Source organism: Cyprinus carpio, chromosome A21 (genome assembly GCF_018340385.1).
Source record: "Cyprinus carpio isolate SPL01 chromosome A21, ASM1834038v1, whole genome shotgun sequence".
In the NCBI taxonomy this organism is placed as follows: Eukaryota; Metazoa; Chordata; class Actinopteri; order Cypriniformes; family Cyprinidae; genus Cyprinus; species Cyprinus carpio.
In genome coordinates, this window is record NC_056592.1 from 13,710,480 (window position 1) to 13,735,715 (window position 25,236).

A 25,236-nucleotide genomic window follows, 5' to 3' on the forward strand; every position below is an offset into this window, starting at 1 on the left:
AAAAGTGAGTGAAAGTGATGTGACATACAGCCAAGTATGGTGACCCATACTCAGAATTTGTACTCTGCATTTAACCCATCCGAAGTCCACACACACCGTGAACAGACATTTATGCTGCGGCGCTGTTGGGGGTTCAGTGCCTTGCTCAAGGGCACCTCAGTCGTGGTTTTGCCGGCCCGAGATTCGAACCCACAACCTTAGGGTTAGGAGTCAAACTCCATAACCATTAGGCCACAACTTCCCTTAAAAAAAAACAACAAATGCATTTTTAACTACTTCACAGTGAATAACACACAAAAAAGACCCATCCAGAATTATTATCCTGGATCCATTTACAGGCACTTCTCTCTGTTTACAGAACAAATTGAACAACAGCGAAACCTAATCTGCCAAACACATACAGTAAAATCCACTGTTGTCTGAAAATGCTCAGTTAATCAATTTTAGATTTCTTCTTCTGTGATTTACTGCTTCTAGGGCAGACCTTGTATGAAATACAAGTAGCTGCCAACAAGGCCGTTATCCTTCTTTTTAATGCACCATGTAACTGGTTCAGTGCCCCCTTTGTGCCACACACCAGCTCTGGATTATGAGCTCTGGGTCCTGTGGGCCTCCCTCACAACTGCTCCTCTTCACTCTACAGTCACCACAAAACCAATCAAAAGGCAGAACTGACTGCTGGTACATGTTGCCTTCTCCAAACCGTTTGGGATTATAATGGAGTTTAGCGTTAGTATTTGAGATGAAAGAGCTCTTCCAAACAATCCAACTGCAACATGAAATGTTGCATAACCACTTGCCATTGGCTTTAAGTATTGGATAACTTTCAAATTGTGCATTCAGTTCTCTCTCTCTATATATTTATCCTCAGTGAGTCTGAGCTGTTGGGAGAGGCATGATGGGAAATCTTCCAGAGCAGGGTGCCTTTTAGCCTTAATCTTGTCTCACTTGAGGGCCATGTTCCCTTCTTTGAGGACCTGTCAGTCAAGGAGAGCACTAAGACCATTCTGTGTGGGGTTTCAAGACATTCATGTTAAGCTCTGACAGAAATTAGACAGCAGCTTTCATCCTGCAGAATATCCAGTGAAGCTAAGCAGACTTGAGCCTGATCAAAACCTAGATGGGAAGCCTGGATGTGAGACTGATAAGGCACTGTTTACTCCTGGGGCCTCATTGATAAAACGCATGTATGCACAGATTTGATCTTAGAGTGTACGTACCAAAAAAATCCATACCAATGTTTGGATTTATAAAACAGTCTTTGATGTGGAAAAGTGTATAGCGCCACATCAAGTTCTAAGCAGACACATGCACTTTTCCTTAACGGTTTGGATGTTGACAGGTGCTCTTTTATATGCCAATGACATTAATTAGGGGGAGTTTACAAGGCAGAGATCTGAAACCATTTAGCTGCACACAATTTTAAGGTCATTTGCAATTTATAGATTTCACATCTAGAAAAAACATGCACTTTTTTTTGAGAGTATGCTTGTTTCTCTGAATCGCATGTACACACATTTGAGAAATTATCTTAAATCAAATGTAACATGATTTCTATGCAACATTTTATACATGAGGTCTTCACGTGCACCTGGGAAGCTCCTAAATATCATGCATATGAAAACTAAACATGCTGTATTATGTATGTCAGGTCAGTAGTTGGCGATGTCAATTTGTGACAGTAAACACTTTTTACTCCATGAATCTAAAAATATTAATGCGTCCACAAATACCTCAATAACAAAACAACACAAAAGAGCTTTTATTCAGCATAATACAATGTCATAATCACAATTTTCTGTTTTGCCACACTAAATCTCACAAACGATGAAATTAAGAATAGCATGTCCATAAAATGTTTTGAGACAAGATTTTGTCTATGGTCACATCATTAGGGCATCTTACCCTAAACTCTCAGAAAAAAGGTACAAAGCTGTCAAAAGCTAAAAGCTATATCTTTGTACCTTATGTGGTACATATGGTACCTAAATGGTACAAATGTGTAACCTAAGGTAACATACTAGAACTTTTAAAGTACGTTTTAGCACCTTTTGAAAGGGTATTGCTCCAGTGACAGTTTTTAACTTATTAAGAGTGTAACAGGCATATTGAGCAATCAGTTGCACATTTAAGTAATTTTATGTAATTCTATATGCAGCTTCTCCAAAGATTACACGTAACCGGTTTAAATCCTTGTTTTGTCTCATTAGTTGATTGACAGTTAAGTAGGCAGACCTTCACACTTGTTAGAATGCCTTTGACCACATGAGAGTTTATACTGAATGCACTGTGGTCACGTGCGTTTTCAACCACCTCCGAATGTGGCCAAAATGGTAGGCCTCAAAATGTTTTGAACCCTGTTTACACTTGTATTTAACACTGTTTACCTGTAATTTGATTGCTTAAAATGGTCATATGACTTTGCTAAAAAGAACATTATGTTGTGTTTTTGGTGTAATGAAATGTGTTTATGTGGTTTAAGGTTCAAAAAACACATTATTTTCCACATAATGTACATTATTGTTTATCCTCTATGCCCCGCCTTTCTGAAACGCGTTTATTTTTACAAAACTCAACGTTCTGAAAAGCAAGGTGTGCTGGTGAGGTGATTGGCCAGCTATCCAGTGCGTTGTGATTGGCTGAATACCTCAAGCATGTGAAGGAAATGTTACACCCCTTAGCATACTGTGATGCTGTCTCCTGGCACGACCAGACAAAACCAATAAAACCCATTACAAACGAGGCATTTGTTGCATCCAGTGGGAAAATATGCTCCCACATCTCCTCCTCTCTACCTGACACCTTGGACCCATTCCAGTTTGCTTACCACTCAAATAGATCCACTGATGACGCCATTGCAATGGCCATACACTCTGCCCTGGAACACTTGGAGGGAAGAGACACCTATGTGCGGATGCTGTTCGTTGATTTCAGCTCTGCATTAACACCATCATCCCTACCAAACTTATAGCCAAACTGAAAGATCTGGGTCTTAACAGTCACTTATGTAACTGGGTCCTGGACTTCCTGACCAGCAGACCGCAGGTGGTTAGAATTGACAATCACAGATCCTCCTCACTTACACTCAGCACTGGTGCCCCACAGGGATATGTACTCAGTCCTCTCTTGTACTCCCTGTTCACTTACGACTGCTCTGCTAAGCACAGCTCTAACATCATCCTCAAATTTGCTGACGATACAACTATCCTAGGACTCATCACTAATGGCGATAAGACATCCTACAGAGATGAGGTTAATGCACTCACAGCATGGTGTGCTGATAACAATCTCTCACTAAACGTCAGCAAGACCAAGGAGATGATCGTGGACTACAGGAAGTCACAGAGAGAGGGTCACGTTCCCATTCACATCAATGGAGCGATAGTTGAGACAGTTAAGAGCTACAAGTTCCTTGGCATTCACATCTCTGAGGATCTTTCCTGGAGCCTACACTCAAAGACCATAGTGAGAACAGCCCGTCAGCGTCTCTACTTCCCGCGGAGGCTGAAGAGGTTTGGCATCTCCTCTAACATCATGTCAAATTTCTAGCGATGCACTATAGAGAGGATTCTGACCGGCTGCATGCATGGTATGGCAACTGCTCTTCTTTTGACCGCAAAGCTCTTCAGCGAGTGGTGAAAACAGCAGAGCTCATCATTGGACATAAACTCCCAGTCTTACAGGACATCTATCAGACTCGCTGCTTGAGGAAAGCTCGCAGCATCATCAAGGACTGCACTCACCCTGCTCATCACCTGTTTGCCACACTGCCATCTGGCAGACACTTACAATCCATCTGATCACGGACAACCAGACTGAAGAACAGCTTCTATCTTCAAGCCATCAGACTGCTTAACAACCAGCTATCCTCCATCTAAAACCAGAGAACAGCTTCTATCTTCAAGCCATCAGACTGCTTAACAACCAGCTATCCTTCCTCTAAAACCGGAATACATGCTGCTCTTAAGTTTACTTTTATTGTACTTGCACGGACACTTTTTTAATATTCCTTCATGTAGCTCTGTGACACCCTACAATGACATTTTAGACATTGCTATACTCGGAAATACAAAATCGGAATGTGTGCTGCTCTTAAGTTTATTTATTGCATCTGCACTGCCACTTTAATTTTCTTTCATGTAGCTCTCCGACACTCTACAATGACATTTTACACACTGCTCTACCCCAGTAATCTATATTAGTACCTCAGGACTACTTATAACTCTTAACACAGGCTACTCTTATTGTATCTGTTACTGCCACTTATTTGTATATAATGCTCTGTGTCTGTTCTGCCTATGGTCACTGAAGTCACTCAAAATCTCAGTGCCCTCCACGCACGTCTATGTCTGTTTATGTCCTGTTATTGTCACTGTATGTCTGAGCCTCGTCACAAGGTTTTCCCCAGTGTTAACTATGCAACTGATAAATAAATGCCTCTTGACCTCTTGACATAATTACTGATTATAATGACTTATACTGTGTTTTTACGCATTGCATTGCGTATCACACTGCGTAAACATAAAAACATGTCTGCATTCATGATGGGAGAAACGACAAACAACAAGCGCTACTCTACATTGCTCAAAACTCGCATTTGAATCATCAGTGGCCAATCCTTTAAATATAAAACATGTACTTACAGGCTGTGAGTCAGAAGCACCAGACTGTCCTTGCAAAGTTGGAACTGCCTCACTTTATAGAACAGCCTTTGAGCACAGACCCATTGTAGGCTAGTCTGCAGGTTCAGGAAACAGTCCTCCATAAAATGCATCACACAGCATCACACACTGTGGACTTGAGTGAGGAACGGCCGGTGGACTTGAGAATGGTGCGGCCGGCGGATTCGATGATGGACACATGTGACGACCCTGGGGTGGACTCCGCTTCATCCACAGTGAAAGCCGATCCGGCGATCCAAAGCGCGAAGTTGAGGTTTTTCCTCAGTGACCAGCACAGATCAGCTCTAGGCATGACCAAGCGGATATCGTCCTCTTTTGGAAGGCCAAACAAAGTAGTTTCATTTTCACAACGAAACACAGCATCTCCACAACATGGCGGTGGCGGCAACAACAATACTACGGCGAGAATAAAAGTTCCACCTTCTTTCTTTGCGTGAACATTTGGGCGGTGTTATGCAAATCTTCCCACACAGTGACATAGACATTTTGGGGCGTGTTTAAATGAGGCGTTTTAGAAGGCCGTGGACAAGTCTTGACTTTTATAAAGAATATCTCTTTGGATTTGAGACTTTAGACTTTGCAGCTTTACAGATCTTCTTTATGCACCAAGAGCTTGCAACACTCCAAAGAGAAATGAAAAATGAAATTGCATCATATGACCCCTTTTGCTGCTGGAAGAGGTGTTAGTAATACCAGCAGGGGGCACTTGGTGCCAGTATAGTGATTCGGATGCTAAATGAGCTGTTAAACTGAGGTCCTGCCATACTGCGGTAATAAAACTATAGACCCAACTCTGATAGCACACGTACATCACAGAGATGTCTATTTTACGTCTAGCATTTACATCTGCAAGACGCATTTGCTCGTGTTTGCTCATCTGTAATACGTCTATAGGACGTTTTCTATCAGATGTCAAATAGATGTTTAGAAGATGTATTTCATATGTTTATGATTTAGAATGAATGTAAAACTGACATCTGAAAGATGTCTACCAGGTGTTTGTACACAACAGATGCTTTCCAGATGAAGCGATCTTTAACAGACATCTTACAGATGTACGCATGTGCTATCTGGGAAAGGTTTAGGGGTGTAACTGTGGTGTTCAGGCCAAATTTGCCCATTGGCATTGTCAGTTGGCCATATACTCGTATTGACTGTAACAGTTCCTTTCCTCTCCACTGATATGTGGTGTGTGACAGATTTTCATCCAGGTAGAAGAGATTACTCCACTTTCACCGTAAAGTGCTTTGAGTGTGACAAAAGCACTATATAAATGTATCATTATTTAGTTTTATGACACACTCCAAGCGACATAAATACACTTTCAAAGAGACAAAATTGTTTGCGATGAGCTGGAACAACCACCGCAAAAAGCAGGCAAAGTGATGCTCTGTTTCTCACTGTATTCTAATATTAGAAAGTTCAGGAGCGTTCAGAAAGCCTACAGTGATAGTTCGCACTAAGAGTGAATCATCCTCACCCTGAATTGACACTATGTGATGACTAACTTGCCTGAGCTAGTGATTTATGAAACAGGCATCCCTTTCTCTCTCTCCTCCCACCTCGTATTCCTTTTTTTCATCGTTTTAATTCCAACCATTTCCGCCTCACTCTCTTTCACATACATTCAACCAACCAGACAGAAAAAAAAACAACATACAACAAATAACAACACACAATAAATATAATGTAATATTTCTTATTACAATAATAGAAAGAATTTTTCTATTTCCTGCAAAGCGCAGTGCGATGGTGAGCTAAATTAGTGAAATTGTTTATCTGCTGGTTAGATGTCAAGGTTCTTGATGATTTAGACATTTTACATTAGGCTGTAAGCTGTGAATTAGCAGTTATTGTGCTTTGCATGCTTTGAAATGCAGTTTAGTTACAATCCTGGTGTTTGTACTTACCTGCAGGCCTGCCACCAATCCAGCCAAGCTCTCCAAAGTCAAATCTGGCTGTAAGATACAACATGACGGCTGTAATTGGCCAGAGTGGAATCCATTTCCAGTAACAACTGTGGATGAGTTCTGAAGCACGATGTGAGCTGACCCCGCTTCAGCCCAATCTCTCGCCACAACCGCTGTGATTGATGACACTAAATTGCCACTGTAATGTTTCTCACTGCAGCTGTGTCTCTTTTTGTCTCCCCAGCGATCTGAAAATAGAGCTGTTGATTGCTAAGACAGACTGTCACTGAATACAATGAACATCTGATTCCTCCTCGATCAAGAAGATACTCTTTCTACCAACTATCAAAGAAAACAACAAGTCCAATTCAACAATAATAACCTTTAGCACATGTAGTGGCATATGAAAGCGCTTTGTACCTGCTATCAGTGCTAACATCTTGTCCAATTCAATAATATTAATTTTTAGCACAATGGCACACGTGCTGACACATACAAAACAGATGCTGTGAGTGCGGATCTACTCAAAAAAGAAAGCAAAGTTGGAGAGCGAAAGAAAGGAGAAAGAATATAACTCAGTTCAGAAGAGGTCCAAGGATCTCAAGTGAAGAGCGACAGCATTGTTATGAGGGAAATGTGCTTCAGTTCAAATGCATTATTGAACATTGGCCTTTGCTTTTGCTAGCTATTTCTGGTTTCCAATAAAGATCACGGTTTCTCTTTTTATTGCATTTTTTCCCTCTTAAATTTCCTCACTGCATAAAACACTAGCTCTCTGCAATGTCCAGGAAAATATAAATGTCATAAGTCTTAAATAAATAAATAAAAGTCATACACTGGAAAATGTTGACTGATTTACTTTCAACATTAGAAGAAACGAGATGATTTTCAGGGGGAGTATATATGGATGATTTGCAGCGGGGATAGACATTGAGAGTGCACATAATGGAATCTATCTGGAAACATAAACAGAATATATTGGAATTTTGGTATCTTTTATGTATCTTGTATGTTAGAGAGAAACGTAAAATTGCGATGAAATCGAAGTTGCAACAGATTTTTTCCTCTGTATTGTGATGTACATCCGATTAAAACATATTAAAAATTTAGGGGTAGGACTTGGTTCTATCCATCAGTTGTTGATTGGATGAAGGCGGATTTGAATGTGAGACTGCAGTTGATTGTGGGCCAGGTTTCTTGTTTAAAAATTTAATTTAGACAGAGTGAATTTTCATTTCATGCGCACTTTAAAGTTACAACAATACAAAAGTTCAATTAGCAAGATCAATTAGTACATCAATTATTCATTCTCCTGATGGCTGTGATCTTTTATAGTTGAAGAAACTTTCTCTCATTGTGGTCTGTTTTTTAGAGGCAACTCAACTGCAAATAGTACATTTGCTGCGCCTTCACAGACGCTTGTCAGAATGGTTCTTCCTGAGCAATAATAAATGAGAGCATGTTAAATTGATTTTACATCTCATATTCTTACTTGCTGAGATATCTGTAGCTCCTCAAATGAACAAACCAAATAAAAAAACTATTTAAAAACCGTACTTCCCCCCTATTGTCTTCCCGTGATGTAATCTACAGTGTTGTTCTATTCTTGTAATTTACATTCTCCACTCCACAGCATTTCCTCTCCCCTGTCTTCCTTCTTCCTTTCTTTTCCTCTAATGACTGTTTTGTACTACTGCGCTGTTCACTGGTCTGCAGGGGGATGGGACCGAGTCAGGAGCCATCTGTCAAACATTCTGGAGAACGCAAGAGCTTGAAAAGAAAATCACCATTCAAGCATAGATTCGTTAAGCGGGTCATGATGACAAATCAAAATTTTACTTGATCGTTTGAGATAAAAGTTTTTTGAGTCATAAAAAAACCCTCCCTCACAAACCTTGGGAAATGAATACAACTCTTTTAAAACTTCAAAGATGTTCAATTTACACACCCTTATGTTGTTCCAAAATGGCAAAACTTTCTCTCTTCTGTGGAACGCATACAAAAATTTAAAAATGCATTTTGTTTTTGTTCATACAATTAGAGTAAATTGGGACCAGTGTTGTTTTGGGCCCCAATGACTTTCATTAAATGAACAAAAAGCACTTAAAATGTCTAATATAAAATATCTAAACAACACACAGCCTATAAAATACCTCTAAATGCTCATTCTGTACGTTACATTGCAGTTAGATTATACAGCTAATTGACTCTTTGCAAAGACCCGCCCCATCTTAGTTACTGTTGCTATGTCCGACAAACAATGGTGCTCTCACGCCAAACATGATGCAGTGAAAAATACATCACAGAGGAAAAAGTGAAACTGAGGATGCGCCGACAGACAAGACAAATCTGGATACTTTTGGTATGAAACAAAGCCTCAGCTTTCAAAATGTGTCTATTTTTTAGAAATTTAAACAATAAAAACTGTTTTGTGGCTATTTTTAATGTGTCATGACAGATCACGGTAGTGCCTCAGTTCAAGCAGCACGTGAACCGATCATCTCTTCCTCTTTACTAGTTATAGCACAAAATAAACATGAATGAACATCAGAAAGTATCTTGTTTCAACCCGCGGACATAATTTAACCATAAATCTACTTTCCTGTCTGGTCTGTCTGTCAGACAAAATGGCAGATTCTGTGTTATGATTGGTCATATCACCTGTCAATCAAACTCCTAGCAAAGGGTCAATTACCTTGAACATTACAGTTTGATATGAAGAAACAATGGAAAATAGATTAACAGAGGTGTTTCGTTTTCTTTTGTCATGCTTGAGAGAAACAAATCCTTTATAATAAAGAAAGGAAAAAAGTCTGTAAGTAATATACAATTCCAACTTTAATGTACTCAATAATAAATTAAATATGAAACAAAGTTTTACATATTACAAACAGAGCCTCATCCTTCATCTTTTGGCAAAATACTGCAGTTTCCCTTCACATTACATCTTTAATGAGTTCACATAAAATCACACATTTCTCCCTCATACATACTTTTAGATACAACATTGAGAACATAAATTATTTGTTGTTTTTGTTGTTGTTATTGTTGTTATTTAGATGATGATAAAGTACTCTATGCAGCACTTGTTTTTTTTTGTTTTTTTTTACCCAAAATATAAATTTATCTCAGTACAGAACATATCGCAAGACAACAATAGTGTCATATAACTAAGTAAAGAACACTTGGCTTTGAAAAAAAAAAAAAAAAAAAACAAAGTAATTTAAAACAGTAATTTATCAAATAGCAATACATACAAAACCAAACACAATTAATTTAATTTGTAAATATTTCAATGTTTGTGATTAAAGAGAAATGCAATATTAGAAGACGAATGCACACACATAGAAAAGACATGCTTTAAGATTGAAGTATCACAAGAGAGCACATGTGACACCAGGACTCTCACACGACTCAAGCGCTCTGACATACAAGAATGAAATGAGCATGCTATGGCAGACTATGAATATCAGATATTCAAGGTCATTTTGTTTATGCGAGGGTGTTTTGGTTACGTCAAGACTGATTAAATATCAAATAACAGTAAATGAGTGTGGAAATGCATTTAAAGGCACAGATCGCCCAACAATGAACAATTTGAGTGTGTTTCTATGCACATCTATTGTTATTTGATCATAAATCAGTCAAAATGCTTTAGTCCACAAGAAATGGTCCTTCCCGGTACACATAAACAGATTTTCTAGCATGATATGATCTCATATGGTAACCTTCAAGGTTATCGACAGGCTACTGAGCATTACATGGAGATTCACCACCATAATCCTCTGTAGTTGAATCCTATTTTTAAATCTGTTAAAAAAACAAAAAAACAAAATCATTTTGGATGCAACTATGACTGCTATGTTTAAATCTGTTTACCTCAGGGAGATCAATCACTGCTCTGCTCTCAACAAAGCAAAAGCTTATATTAATATGACGCAAAACTCTCAGGGGCAATTTAAGGTTCTTAATTAAGGATTGTCCTTGAATTAGGATGGAACTTTTAAGTTCATTAACCATGTGTGGCCAGATATTAGGAGAGAGACGAGAGTGACCTTATAAAGTAATTACATTCCAAAAGATACCCCTCCACCCACCCTTGAGCACTGACACCAGACAACATAATGACAGAAAGACAATGACTCTTTTAAGACGTCGCCTAGCAACAAGAAGCACTAAAATACATCACTCAGTGCTTTTTTTAATCTGGTATCATTGGAATGTATAAATACACATATGCCAGTATAAATGCGGACTGTATGTACATCTGTTTCGCCCACTTTCGCGTCACACATTGTGTAAGAAAGTGAGCAGAGCACTTACAACATTTCCAAAGATGGCTGACTGTGGCTTTTGTTGGACCTCTATGTTTTATCATTCAAGAAAATGGAGGGCTGTAGCAGCCTAGCCTCTTTTAAGCCAATGATGTTGTCGTAAAATGGTGCATTTGGCCACTGGCATCATTATAAATCAGGTAATGGGACTATGCGTTCCCTCTTACCACTTTTCAGCAAACTCTTTAAAATGACGCACTTTAAAAGTTTGAAGCACTGGTCTGCTGGGGCCCATAATAGTGAGCAACACCAGAATTTCCTACAGCTAAAACTTTTAATTTCCTATAGCATGTGTCCCAGGTTGGGCCAAGCAGATGGCTGATAGCTAGGAAAACGGGGATACATTACACCCTTGTAAACAATTATGTAATATCTGCAAACTGAAACCCATAATCACTGTATCACTTAGCAAAGAAAAGTATGGGATAGAGAGCTGGGCTGACTAAACTAGTTTAACTCCTGGCTAACTGGAAATGAACCAAGTCTTATTAGTTAAGGAGCAGATGGAGGACACTGATTAAAGAGAGCAAACTGAAACTGAACAGGAATTTAATACATTATCCATTAACCACGCACATAAACGCAAATTAGGTGGCGTCGATGCTATCAGGAGAGGTAAGTGCTTGGATAATTAGATACAGCTCTGGATTAATGTGGCGTAAGTGAGGGGATCACATTTCACGGGTAAAAAAACCAAATTTATCGCCAATAAAACTCAAACTTTTGAACCATCTTGTCAGTGTAAACTCAGTGACAGACCCACTGTATGGCCTAGAGACCTTGTACTGTTGATATCAAGGCACCCATGTTGTGTTCAAACACAACCACATGACTCAATGACGCAGTGCCTTCAGTAGTGAATAGAGCTAAAAGCTTGACACAGTGAAGCTGTAGAACATGGCTTGGTACGAGAGGACAGTCTGCTTTCTCACTACATGTTTTAGGACCCATGAATGTACCACATGTAAGCTGCATCCATTTGTAAATTCATGGATGCTGGAAGAAGATCCAGAAGCTCACAGGATGAGAGCCTGAGCGTGGCAGTGACAGAAACAAAATTCACTGTGCTTGAGTGTTGGACGCATTCATACTTTCAGACAACCGTACTAAAAAATAAAACACATCAAAAACCATACGTACAGACAGAAACAGACAACAACCATAATTTAAAAAAAATCTCTCACACACAACCATTTAAATACATGCTCTCACTCACAAACAGCATACAATATTTCCCCACATAATACATAGTTCATAATAATAAATATCAATAAATATCACATTAATAAACACCAACACCTTGGTTCTTATGTCACCGTTAAACAATTTATTTTGGTCTCCGTTCAACTTCTATCACTAATGTTGTTCCATGCAAATTGTGTATCTCTTCAGGTTTTGTTAAGTTTTAACAAAATTAACCAAAAAAGACTGAAAAAAAATCTTTCTTTCCTTCTTACATTCCTTCTATTGACTTGATAATTGACTTCCATTAGCATGGTAAAAATAAATAAATAAATTATAAAAATTTCACAAGAGTATTTTTAAAAAAATTACAACACCAGCAAATAGTAGATGTGAAGAGGGTGTGGTATGTTGTGTCGAGGGCAGGGTCATATATAAAGAAGGTGTGTATGGATAATATTGGGGCAGAGCCACATATAAAGAAGTTGTGGCATATGTAGAGTTGTGGGCAGAGTCAGAATTGAAGAAGGTGTGGTGTAGGTAGTGATGGTGTGGGATCAGAGGTGAAAATGTGTTATAGATAATGTAGGGGTGGGGTCAGTGATGGAGGAGGTGTGGCACAGGAAGTGTCGTGGGTGGGGTCAGAAGTGAAGAGAAGTTTGTTGTGTTGGGAATTGGAGTCATATGTAAATAAGGTCTTGTAATGTTGGGGTGGGCCAGAGATTAAAAAGGTGTAATGTATATGGAGTGTAATGGTTGGAGTCAGAAGTGAAGAATGTAAGGTGTAAGTAGTAATGGGGCAGGGGTGATAAAGGTATTTATGTTATGTTGCAGCCAAGGCCAAAAACGTGGTCTAAGTAGTGCTAGGACAGGGCCTGTGATGACACTGAGGCAAGGTTAATATTGAGGAAGTTGATGAATAATTATTGAGGGTGAGGTCAAAGTTGAAGAAGGTCTGGTGTAGGTAGCAGTGGGGCATGTTCAGAGGTGATGAAGATGTTAGAGTAGAATTTGGCCAGGGTTACTGGTAAAGATCATATTAGGGGCAGAGTCAGTTTGAGAAGCTCAGCCCCCACAGGATCACTTGAGCTGAAATTATAGTTGTGACAAATGAACAGCGATAGTGTGGTACGAATGTCTGCAGGGAGCTTCAGTAACAGGCAAGAGAAGACAGATGAACAGAGTGTTCATGTCTTGAGGGTAGGTATAGGTGTAAAGCATGCCCAAATCTCTACAGTGGGAATATGAGTCTATTGACAGCGACTTGGATGGAAGAGAGAATAATAGAAGAGGGACTTCTGAGAGAATATCGAAGTGAGGCATAAAGGACCATCCTTGGAAAAAACAGCACTGAAGCAAGAAAAACACTGAGGGGGCTCTCTGGAGAGTATTCTGGAGAGAGCTGCTGTGTCTGAATATCCAGGGGGTGGCAGACACCATGTAAGAGAGATCCATCTATAAAGAGAAGCTGTGCATGAAACCACAGAGCCTCTATCATCCTCAACTGACACTCATCTAGATATCCACGTCAGTCTTAGCGAAAGGATGCGAGTTCAATTTCAACACCTATAATAATCAGTAAGAACAGATGTAAACACTCATTTTAGACTTCTCATATAGACAAAAGCAAAGAGGAAGAATGATGGAAGGTTTTAAAGCAAAGAGTACATCTCTCTTATGAACTTTCTTAGAAGCCTGGCACGTAGCAGTAAGCCTCCAGCGACGACAGCATGATGTAGATGAGCCACAGGATGAAGAAGAGGAACACGGTGAGCAGCTTGGGGGTTCGTGGGCCCCCCAGCTCGCCCCCAGACACAGAGGCCCGCCGGCGGTACAGTAGTGTCAGAACACACACCAGTGCCATTATGGTGAAGAGGGTGACGGAAAACGCCAGCGACCCCGGCGGGACCTGGAATTTTTTGCCCTGACTGTGCCAGTACACAGCAGCGATGGTCCACGCCACTCCGATACCCAGGAAGACATTAACTGCATTACTACCTGTCACATTTCCAATGGATGCATCGGCGTATTGGTCCTGGATGGCTGCCACCTTGCTGGCAAAGGTATCTGTGGAGGGCAAAAGAAAAGACAAGATGAAAGAAGAATGGTGAGAACTGGAAGAGCCCCAGAGGAACATTTTAATGAAAGACATTGCTCATAGCTCAGGACAGTGTTTCCCAAACCGGTCCCTGGATGCACACCAACAGTACACATTTCAAAGTCTTCCTGATTTAACACACCTAGTGTGATTCAGAACATTACCTGAAAATGATGGGTCAGATAAGGGAGACCTCCAAAATATGCTTCAAATAACAGGGTTGGGAAACACAACTCAGAAGACAGAATGGTGGTCTAAGTTATGTTTAATTCAGGTTATCAACATTGTCGCAGATGTTTCTTCTAAAAGTATATATGTATGGTGGCAGAGAGAACTGAACATGCAAATAGGAAAAACACTAGCAAATTAAAGGGTTATTCCACCGCAAAATGAAAATTTTGTCATTAATCACTTACCCCCATGTTGTTCCAAACCCGTAAAAGCTCGCTCATCTTCGGAACACAATTTAAGATATTTTGGATGAAAACAGGGAGGCTTGTGACTGTCCCACAGACTATCCAAATCAGCGTAGCGCCATCTTAGCATATTTTAGCCATAGTTTAACCATGGTATTTGTACAACTGTGGCTATGATAATCAATATGCCAAAAAAACATGGTTACTACACTTGGTTACTATAAGGGTTGTTGGGGTCCCCTTGAAACATTTCCTTTGTGGCCTGTAATACTTGCAACGCATTTCTGTTTTGGTCATGTTGCGAGTATTTGCAGAGCGTTTCTGTATTTGGTTGTGTTTGTAAGTATTTACAGCACATGTGTTAATTTGCCGGAGCTTTTTCTATTTGCATGTGTTTTCTCAAGTTGCAGCGCATTGAGCTCTCCCAGCCACTCTCCATATGAGAAAGAAAAGCAGGAACAAATGAGATAATAGTTGACAAACAATAAAGAATATGCAAAATCAAGATAAAATGGATGTTGTTAGTAACCCGGTCTTGGAAGAACTTGATGAGAAATGATTAAGTTCAAATTCAAATATCTGACTTGTGACTGCAGACTTTGGTATCTTGGAAATCTGAGCACAGTTTGTGATCCTATTATTTTTTACTGTGATCTCTTGTGAATCTCTAGATGAGATTACAATTGTCTTTTCTCTGAAGAAATATCTGGCAGTAAGGATGGTGACAGACAGGTTAAAACAATAAACCAGAAAAAAGAAAGTAAATTGTTTTTTACTTCAGTTATAAATCAGTTATAAATCCGTAATGACAAAAAACCCATCTTTCTATTGAGTGCACACAAAAATATCACAGTCCAACTAGTATAGTTTGATTAACAACAAATGAGTCTTATGAACTGATTCTTTTAATTAATCATTCAGATGACTCAAGGACTTATCAGTTTGAGTCAGTTTGACAAATGCTTTGCTAAATGAACTGAATCTATCAGAGTGGTTATTGAATCAACATCTATTACAGTAGGTGAAGTACTTCCAAAAAGATTTGGATGTGCAGAAAAAGATTTGGGCAAATATTGTTTTCTTATGATTGCCACTTAATTTACACTTAAAATATAATATACACATTATAAAATACATTACCAAATAAAAACGATAAGAACTATTATAAATTTAATATAAATATAAATTTGTAATTGTATATTGTCCACCTCTAACTGAGCAGACAGAAATGTAAGCACAATTTGCCCAGCTATCTCATTTCTCAGATCTCAGATTTGTCTTTTGAAGTGGATCTTTTCATTATGTTTGTTGGAGTTTGAGGATGGTTTGACATACAAAGCTTGAACAGAATCAGTCCATAAACTCTAATGCCGCTAATGCCAAGACAAACACACAGATCTCTTGTAAATCATGGTCTGCTAAATAGTCCGCATCATAAAACTTAGACTAAATGAACTACAACATTCACACATCCACACAAAAGCTGACTGGGGCCATTATGGAACGATAAATTAGAAAACATGTTGAAAGCAGCTGCAACACTTCAACAGTACAGTACATCAATATTTGATAGAATACTTGATTCTAACTGGTTAATCGTGGCATTTGGGGTTTATTTTACGATAATGACTGGATGACTGTATTATCCTTTAATAATCATACATGCTACGGCATCTAATACACAAATGAACACTCACCAGGCACTGATGTGCCCAAGGCCACAAACACCACAGCTGTAACAGAGTCCTTCAGGCCTACTGTACAACCAAAGTGAGAGGCCAAATCTCCAGTAACAGCGGTCAGGACCCCGATGAGTGTGATGGAGACAATGAAGCAGGCCCAGCCATTCCAGTACTCAGTAGGCGGAACAAAGGCAAAAAGAACCTTCCAGAAAACTGTCAGGAAGTGCATGATGTAATCAAAGCACGAGGGCAAGCGCTCCTCGCCGCTCTCTTCCTCATCATCATCACCTGAGGAGGTAAACAGAAGGTACACTATATAGTAAGGTTTGCTTGATTGTGACTAAAATAGTTTTCACGGGTATTTTGGTCAGTATTTATAACACAATTTATAACACAGACAAAAGACAAAATGACAACATCACTGCAAAATGGAATGTGGCACAATCGTCATTTTATCTCGATTTTCTTGTTTCATAATATACAGCCCAAATAATTACAAAGACACAGCAAATAAAACACTAAATTAAATATGAACTTTAAGTAGGATTTTTTTAGCGCATACATTAAACATTAAGTATCTCCTTGGCAAAGACTGTCATGTCATGCAGAAGATTCACATTCAATGTGGACCGACAAACTGGTTTGCCACATGGTTTATACAATTACCACCAGCAGCTACATGTGGTCCACTTCTGTTTGAGCATGTGTGAACACAGTTTGGCAGAGAGACACTGACCTGCACTGACAGTGACAGCGCTGACAAACTGTTCTCTCCAGCTGCTGCTGCCCACCACCAGCGCCAGGTTAGTCTTCTTTATGAGCTTGTCAACGGTATTCTGAAAAAAACACACAAATACATATATAAACACCAAAAAGATAAATCAAACCTAAACCCACAAAACTATGTCCTTGTAGTAGACAAGATTTAATATGACTCTGTCTCCTAGCCCACAGAGGTCTCAGCTAAACTGATTTCAGTGAGGCAGTGGGCGTCTATGCACAACCCTGTCAGAATTTCATTTTCTCCAGTGTCATCCTGTCCTAGCCGTTTGCTTGTTTGCATTTAGAGCGCTGCGGATAATCGTGGAGGGAGTAACACAGTATTTCTCAAATCTCTTCTAAATCCCATATCCACATCACCTTGCGCTAACCTACACCATTGACACCCACAACATAGAAACAAACAATTGAAAAAACAAATAGAAAATTAATACAGAACCTTGGAAGACACCTTAAACTCGTATGATTCCTCTATCACCACTTCCAGTTTGGTGTGCTCTCCCAGACTCGGACACCCCATCTTGGCCACCTCCTCTTCCTCTGCCCCCACCACTGGTTTGTTATCATTGGAGTCTCCTGTCAGAAGAAGACGCATTGAAAATCTACTGAGCCATAGAGTTTGTACAGAGCTGAGACAGTAGAACTCAATTTACAAGGAAATTCACTAAGAATGAATTGTGCCCACTGGTAGCAATGTTTATTTGCAAGCAATGTCTACGCTCTTAGTTGCGCACAATTCACTAAAGGAATTTTGCAAATCAAGTAACTGAAAATGCAGCCAAAAATGTTTGTTGAACACAATTTGCATGATCATTTTCCATCTTGCATGCCATTTTTGAGTTCTAGTTTGAAGAGGATGCAGCAGACTACAGCAATCTGGCAGACTTTGTTGTGACTGTGTTGTGTAGCATGTTTTCAAAAAATAAATCATTACCTTTTCAATTTTCATTGTACTAAAGCCAAAGGAAACTGTTTGTTGCAAGGAATGGGAGAATGCAGAATGTTTTGCCCGAAAAATCTATATTAGGTCAGATTAGTCTTTATTTCTTTCATTTTTTAGTATTATTTTTGTTTTATGATACAACTTTAGATAGGGAAGAGACAAAATGTTTTGAATTAGCTTTTATTTTTATATTTTATTCTTTCATCAATTTATTTTATTTCAGCTTATTTCAACTGATGAAAACTATTTTAATAGTTTTAACAAACACCATTGCTAACAACATTTTCCACAGACCCTCTAGAACATTTCTGTGGCCTTCAGGGGTCCCTAGAATGCAATGTGAAAACCCCTGAACTAGACTATGAATGATTAAGGAACAAGAAGCAGATTTTTGTTTCAGGCTTCTGAAATACCGCATATAAATGCATCACAGCTGTTTAGGGAATTCATCCCTTTGTGTTTATCATAATTCACTGTAATGTATCATATGCTATAATAGCACTACACATAAGGAGGAAATAAACATCATCTCTTTGTGTGTCCTAGAAAAGCACTGAAGAGATAAACTGAAAGATAGAAATCATCAAAAAATGCTTATGTTAATGGCATCAACATTCTTAATTGGATTCTGTAACAGTATGGCAATTTGAAGAGCATGGGGATGAACATTACAGTAGAGCAGTTAGTACATAATTAATCCCAATAAAACAACTAAACAAATATAATAAACACACCTTCTCCCACTACTACCTACTACTGCCTATCCCATTATAACCATTATAAGACCTCCACTGTCTCCCATTAATCGCTCCATTCACACAAAGAAACCTTTCTATCAAATCTGTTTCTAAATTATTCAGGGATAGATGTGGAAGCTATAAATACAATATTAAAAAGAGACCCCAATCTGTATTCTAATACAAAGCCACAGAGAACTGCAGATGGAGTATGGATGTCACACAGAAATCCACTGACCGTGTTTCTGCCCGATCTCCAGCAGCACCGGCTCCCCCAGGTGGATGGTGAAGGTTTTGTTCTTCTCATACTCCTCATCGTCAATGATCTTCACCTCCAGGATTTTCCTGTGGTGGACAAAGACATCAAATTTAAATGTATTTTAAATGCAGTATATTTTCAAAGAGCGTGTTATGTGAAATGCGGAAGTTGACAGTGGCAGGAAAATCTAAGTAGATCATAAAGAAACACTGGGATAGCTATGCAGCAGTAGCCATTGACAAAAACTAAAAAAAAAAGCAAAGGAAAAAATCTTTCATGAAATCAAAAAACAAATCATTCATAAAACCAAATCATTCATAAAACCATTCTTATGTAGATTGTCATCTTCAGTGGACTGCAACGATTGATGTAGGAATGGATTAATGAATGATTTACACCAAAATTCATTCTGCTTGTTTTTATACATAAGCCCTAAGGAGTGTATGTAACATCCATAATATTCACTGAACATACAATTATTGAAAAAAGGTGGGTTAATTCAGTACATCTGACTTTCCTCTTTAAAAATATTATGCAGAGGGCATTTCTGAGTTCCTGCATAATCTTAAGTTCATCGCTGATTCCCTCAGAGAGTTAGAAACACTCAGCAGCTCTGATTTTAAGTGACAGGGCTGCGGTACAATGTTTTTGTGCTTAGGGAGCAGGTTAGCCATGGCTAATCACCATTTGTCATTATTAGCACACACAACACTCTGGTCGTGGTTGATAAACACTGTCTACACAAAAGCTGTACAACAGCAACAAGGGGGAAGAAAGAATTTAATTAATTTAGCAAAAAAGACGGAGGCACTCCATAACCACAGTATATAATTACGTGGTAACATTCATTTTAGCTTGTATTCCATTTTTTGCATGTTATGAATGTCATTATACAATGGATACTTTTTAGTCGCGCTGAAACATGAAATAGTGACGATTATGACACAAAACAAACACATGTTCATTATATCAGAGATTCAACTATAATATGATCAGGCGCTACATCTTGTGGAAACAAGGTGCTTTAAGAATTTTGCTAAACTGATAAATTTTTCAGTTAACACCAATATTTCAAAAAACTCACCAAATTATAGTCAAGAAATACATTAGGCAGATGTGAATCCACACTTTCATCAAATGTTTGTAAAGAAATACGATGCTTTAAATGTGTTGCTTTCCATATTATATGCTCTTTTACAGGCATCTCAGCAATGTGCATGTGCTCTGAGTGAACACGAATGAAGTGTGATGCACTAAAATAAATAAGTTACTGCTTTATGATCTTTATTGATGCTTTGGCTATGTGTGTAAAACAATTGTGTTGCTAAAGACTTTTATAGTTGAAACTGATTATGCATTCAGTCTCTGTGTTCATTTTGCATAACTGCAGATTCGGTGCAAAAACAAACAAACAATGTTTTGTGGCTTATCCTGGATACGATGCATACAGGAATAGAAGTGAACTGATCTGAAGACTCATGTGAATGGAACACAGCTCATGAATAATGAAGAGAGAGAGAGACAAATTTGTTGGCATGCTCAGGTGCATGTGCATCTGCTGTGTAAACACCGTTTCCGCTGCTGTTTTGTACTGTAATCTCTCTATTACACGTTAGCACTAATCTTCTCTTTTCCCACCTCTCTTTGCTTTGCAGCCTTCATTGGCCAGACGTGTGTGCAATTAAATTCATTAGGACTTGTTCTTTATTAATTAGCCCACCGTGCTTATCCTACACAATTGTACCACATGCTTTCAGTCCCATCCCACCTTTAACCATTTCTCTCTTTTCACAATCTGCCTAATCTATTCATCTACACCATGAATATATATATAAATATATAGCTATATATATTACACTACTGTTAATGTTTAAAAATCTTTTTGATATTATTCACCAAGGATGGATTAAACTGATCAAAAGTGACAGTTTCCACAAAAGTATTAACTATTTTCAACATTGATAATAATAAGAAATGTTTCATTTTCATTTTGAGCAGCAAATCACCATATTAGAATGATTTCTCAATGATCATGTGACACTGAAGACAAAATTCAGCTTTGCCATATCTAAAATAAATTATATTTTAGAATATATTAAAATAGAAAACAGTTACTTTAAATTGTAATAATATTTCACAATATTGGTGAGCATAAGTGATTTTCAAAAACATTTAAAAAATCTTACTGACCTTTTTAATATTATATATAAAATAAAATGTGCTCAGAATCCATTCACATAATTTAAATAGTAATTTAAATAATATGTCCACACTGCACTGTGGGTGTGTTTATAACCGATATTATAATGTGGTCAAGTGTAAAAGGTGTCCTCGTGAGACAAAACAGTTTTTTTTTCTGGTTTCTTTGGCATGGATATTGATAGAGGTAATCGGTATATAGCAAGATCTCACTGGATGCACAAACACCAGGATAAGGAAAGATGAGCATAACAGAACACAGCAAACACTCCAAACCATGAAGCCAGGCGTGCACATTAGCGTCATCTCTGTGACCAGGTAGCTTAACCTCACACACCAACTCTCAACCCTAATTAGAACTATTACTCACCGAACCAAACGATCCCCACCAAAGAAAGAGACAGATGTGCATAAACCAAAAACTAACAAGGGACCTTAATGAGGTCTGAAACTCACACAGCTGCTCACTTCCAAATCTATCCACTTCACACACACATTCACGGATGCTAACAGACACGAATACGCACACTGCAGCTCAAAAGAAGAAACACTTCATGTGACATTCAGCAAGCACCTACTTGTCAGGAGAAAAATTTACAGATTTACACACAGCCACACACACACAGTGTCAACTTAATAATAAGTGAACACATTAACAGTGCTGGCAATAAAAATATTCCCACCATGCACCGGGCTCTCTCAAGCTGAAGAGGGTCTTTATGGAGCGCGTGTGGGCTGTTGAGATGACAGGGCGAGCGCAGGAGGCAGAACATTAAAAGCTCAGTTCTAAATGAGTCATTAAAAGCACCTTCGGTGGCGTGGGGCAGGTAAGATTCTCATGCATTCACACGGTAAGGCGAGCACATGAGGCAGGTGTATGCACTGCATTGTGTAAGACACTAAATTATGGGGTTGGCATGGCAACAGGTAGCTAGAGTGCAGGGACTGATAAAAGTATAGGCCTTAGGCAAAGGAAAGACAGAGAAGGAGTCAGAGAGGAGGAGGGAGAAATAGCGAGATGGTGGCAAAGAAAAAAAGGGAGGAGGGCTTACATGTAGAAACAGAAATAGAAGATGAGGCTGATAAAACAGTAGCCTGTTTTCTTAAATGAGCAACATGTTAATGCAAACATGTTCTGAAAGTTACAGACGCAAGGGTAAATACAGCAGCCAAATTATCAAAGGAAGCAATGTAAGCATAAACAGGGAAGATCAATCTTGCTTTCATTCTCTCTCTCTTAAAAAATGCACAGACAGATCGCTTCACAAATTCATGAGACTGGGGCCAAGGAATGAGAAAACACAAGGAAAAGCTCTAGTCGTGTGTTCAGACAGATATAGATGGAGAGACACACAAGTGCAACTGGAGAAAGATAAAGGAAAGGAAGAGCTAAACACATTCCAGGGACAGTTACACTTGATTTGACTCCATAAGACTTTTTTTTTTCTCTGTGGAGCACAAAAGGAGCAATTTTGCTTGCTCTTTTCCATGCAACTGCAGTGTATGTGCTTTCAAGCTTTGTAAAAGTGGTCCATATGACTACATTTGATGTCTTCTGGAGTCACGGGATGGGTTTGTGTGAGGAGCAGACTGAAATGCACTAGATGCTGTTATTCTCTGTCAGTTTTTACTCTCTTTGGCATGTTCATGAGAGAAGAGGTGATTATACGCTTTTAAAGAGAATTGCTTTTTTGGTTCAGATGTTTGCAGTGATGTTAACAGGTGAGCAAATGATAACAGAATGGTCCTTTTTAGATGAACTATCCCTTTTATACAATAAACAACAGAATTGCAGTTGTTTTAAGCTTTTTGTTAATATTTTAGATACTAATAAAAAAGACTTATGTTTACCTGAAAAAACAAACAAACAAACAAACAAACAAACAAAAAAACATTTGCCATTGAGATAAGAGCAATAAATTCATTTATTGAATTAAGATATACAATATTCTCATATTGTTTTATTGTTATACACAATTGTGCTTCTCAGCTTTTTCTTGTTTTAAGGAAATATATTTTTCATTGCAGAGAGAGACGAGTGGAAAATATTGAGAGAAATCGAGACAGGGATTAAAGGACAAATAGACTGAAGGACAGATTTCATAAGGTAGAGGTGATTAAATGGCTTGTAGAGGAAGCAGTTTCTGCTGTGGGTCAGTGAGAGGGGCAGCAGACAGCTGAATTAAACACATGCTGTGGTGAAAGCAGACTGCTGTTTAGCTTCAGGCTGCAACACATGCACCCATAACATCATCAATCCACTCATACAGCAACACAAAGAAGTCTTCATACTGCCCCAGACTGGTTAGTCCTGCTCTAACTAGTAAACCTGCATAACCATGCTGTTCACCTGTAAAATATAAAGCTGAGCAGCACAGTCTGTCTGTTAGGTTAGTTACATAGTCAGGTGGGGACTGAAGCAAATTTTCAACTTTTATTCTCCACAGAAAAAAAAAAAGATTTTTGGATGAACTAATCCATTTTTAATTCAATGTCTCATACATATACACAACAAAACAGCATTTCCAGTACTTCAACCACCTCCAGCGCCAATAAGAGATTAACAGCTTTCTTTTCGCTTCCTTCATAAATTCTCATCTGCTTTCTTTCTCATTCCCACACTGCCGGGAAGATTTTCTGGTCTGTGTGTGAGAGACAAAGGCTAGCATGGACTGAAGCAATGCTTTATGAACAAAATAGATAAACAACCAAAGACTAGACAGACAACCTACCCTTAAAATAAATCAATAAACAAACAAACAAAATAAATGAAGTATGGACAGTGAGTGCCCACGCAAAGTGGTTGGTCCTACACAACACAATAAAGCTGAGAAGTCTTTTTTTTTTTTTGTCATAATTAAACTTAGAAAAAGAAAAGCGCTAAAACATGTCAGCCCCTTAGTTTCTATTTAACTTATCTTTCATGCAATAAGCTTTTTTCTGTGAGTGTGTGTGACTTCTGATTCATTAGCCCACATAGGTAAATCAATAACTAGACAAGTAATAAAAAGTGCAGTAAACGGTAAAACTTTTTTGCTCTACAAACAGTGTTTATGATTATGAAAATACATTTAAACAATATAGTAACAAACACCATTTTGCAATTTCAATCTGCATAACAGACTGTTCTTTACAGCTAAAATATGTACATGCCCCCTCATATTTTTAAGCCAAACGGATTTCAAATGGAGCTTCCAAAAATAAATTTTTACATTGGACAATTAAGTTGCACGATTATAGGTACAAAATGAATAGTGACATTAAGTTGTCATTTTTTTAAAACATTACTTTTGAGCTTTTAGTGAAAATGATTTTCACAGATCAATCAAAATCAGCACATGCCAGGTAATCTGTGTCTCAGTTGTACGTCACATTTATTTGAAGGACAAGACAGAACAGCCTCTATTTGCAGAGATAATGCAGTTTTAGCTTGTGGTGTCCAGTGCTAAGATTTTAAATTCATTTGTTTCTGTGAAAGATTCTGTGGAATCAGTGCAGGACTTAGTATAGAATAGAATAGTTACAGTAAATGCATTAATAATGTATTGTAAATACATTATGCATTAATAATGTATTGTAAATGCATTATAACAGTAACTAGCATAATGAAAGCTTAAGTAAAAAGTTTACTATATAATAATAGTGCAGGAATTTCAACAGTTGTGCTGTTTTTGATAAATAAAAATGCTGGGCAATCATTGACAGTCGATTTCAGTTGCAATTTTGCTTGGTTCATTACAAAAATATATATTATATCAGGAATTGAACCTAGGGTGTTTGGGTCCTTTTACTGTTTATTGTTTATTGCTTAGGCCCACCCACTGCGAAATCTCATCACTCCAAAATCACGTTTAGCATAACTGGACATTGGCCCAAATGGCTGAGACTGTGTCACATTGCGTGTTGTGCAGACAAATGGCTTCTCATTGGTCAGGGCATGCTGTTAAGCAGAGCACAATTTCTAGTGTGATCATAAATACAAAACACCAACCACAGTTTTTCTGCTTGTAATTT

At 38.3% G+C, this 25,236-nt stretch overlaps 1 protein-coding gene across 1 annotated transcript in view; it reads right to left on the reverse strand.

The window, feature by feature from the left end:
* Positions 1–12,115: 12,115 nt before the first annotated feature.
* slc8a4a (solute carrier family 8 member 4a) overlaps positions 12,116–25,236 on the reverse strand; it is a 67,511-nt gene continuing 54,390 nt past the window's right edge. Inside the window, exons 4-8 of the mRNA XM_042710943.1 lie at positions 19,003–19,109; positions 17,536–17,660; positions 17,041–17,140; positions 16,320–16,592; positions 12,116–14,175 (exon numbers count right to left, since the gene is read on the reverse strand). Of these exons, the coding sequence (XP_042566877.1) occupies positions 13,796–14,175; positions 16,320–16,592; positions 17,041–17,140; positions 17,536–17,660; positions 19,003–19,109 (985 nt within the window). The 3' untranslated portion in view covers positions 12,116–13,795. The remainder of the gene's footprint in view (positions 14,176–16,319; positions 16,593–17,040; positions 17,141–17,535; positions 17,661–19,002; positions 19,110–25,236) is intronic.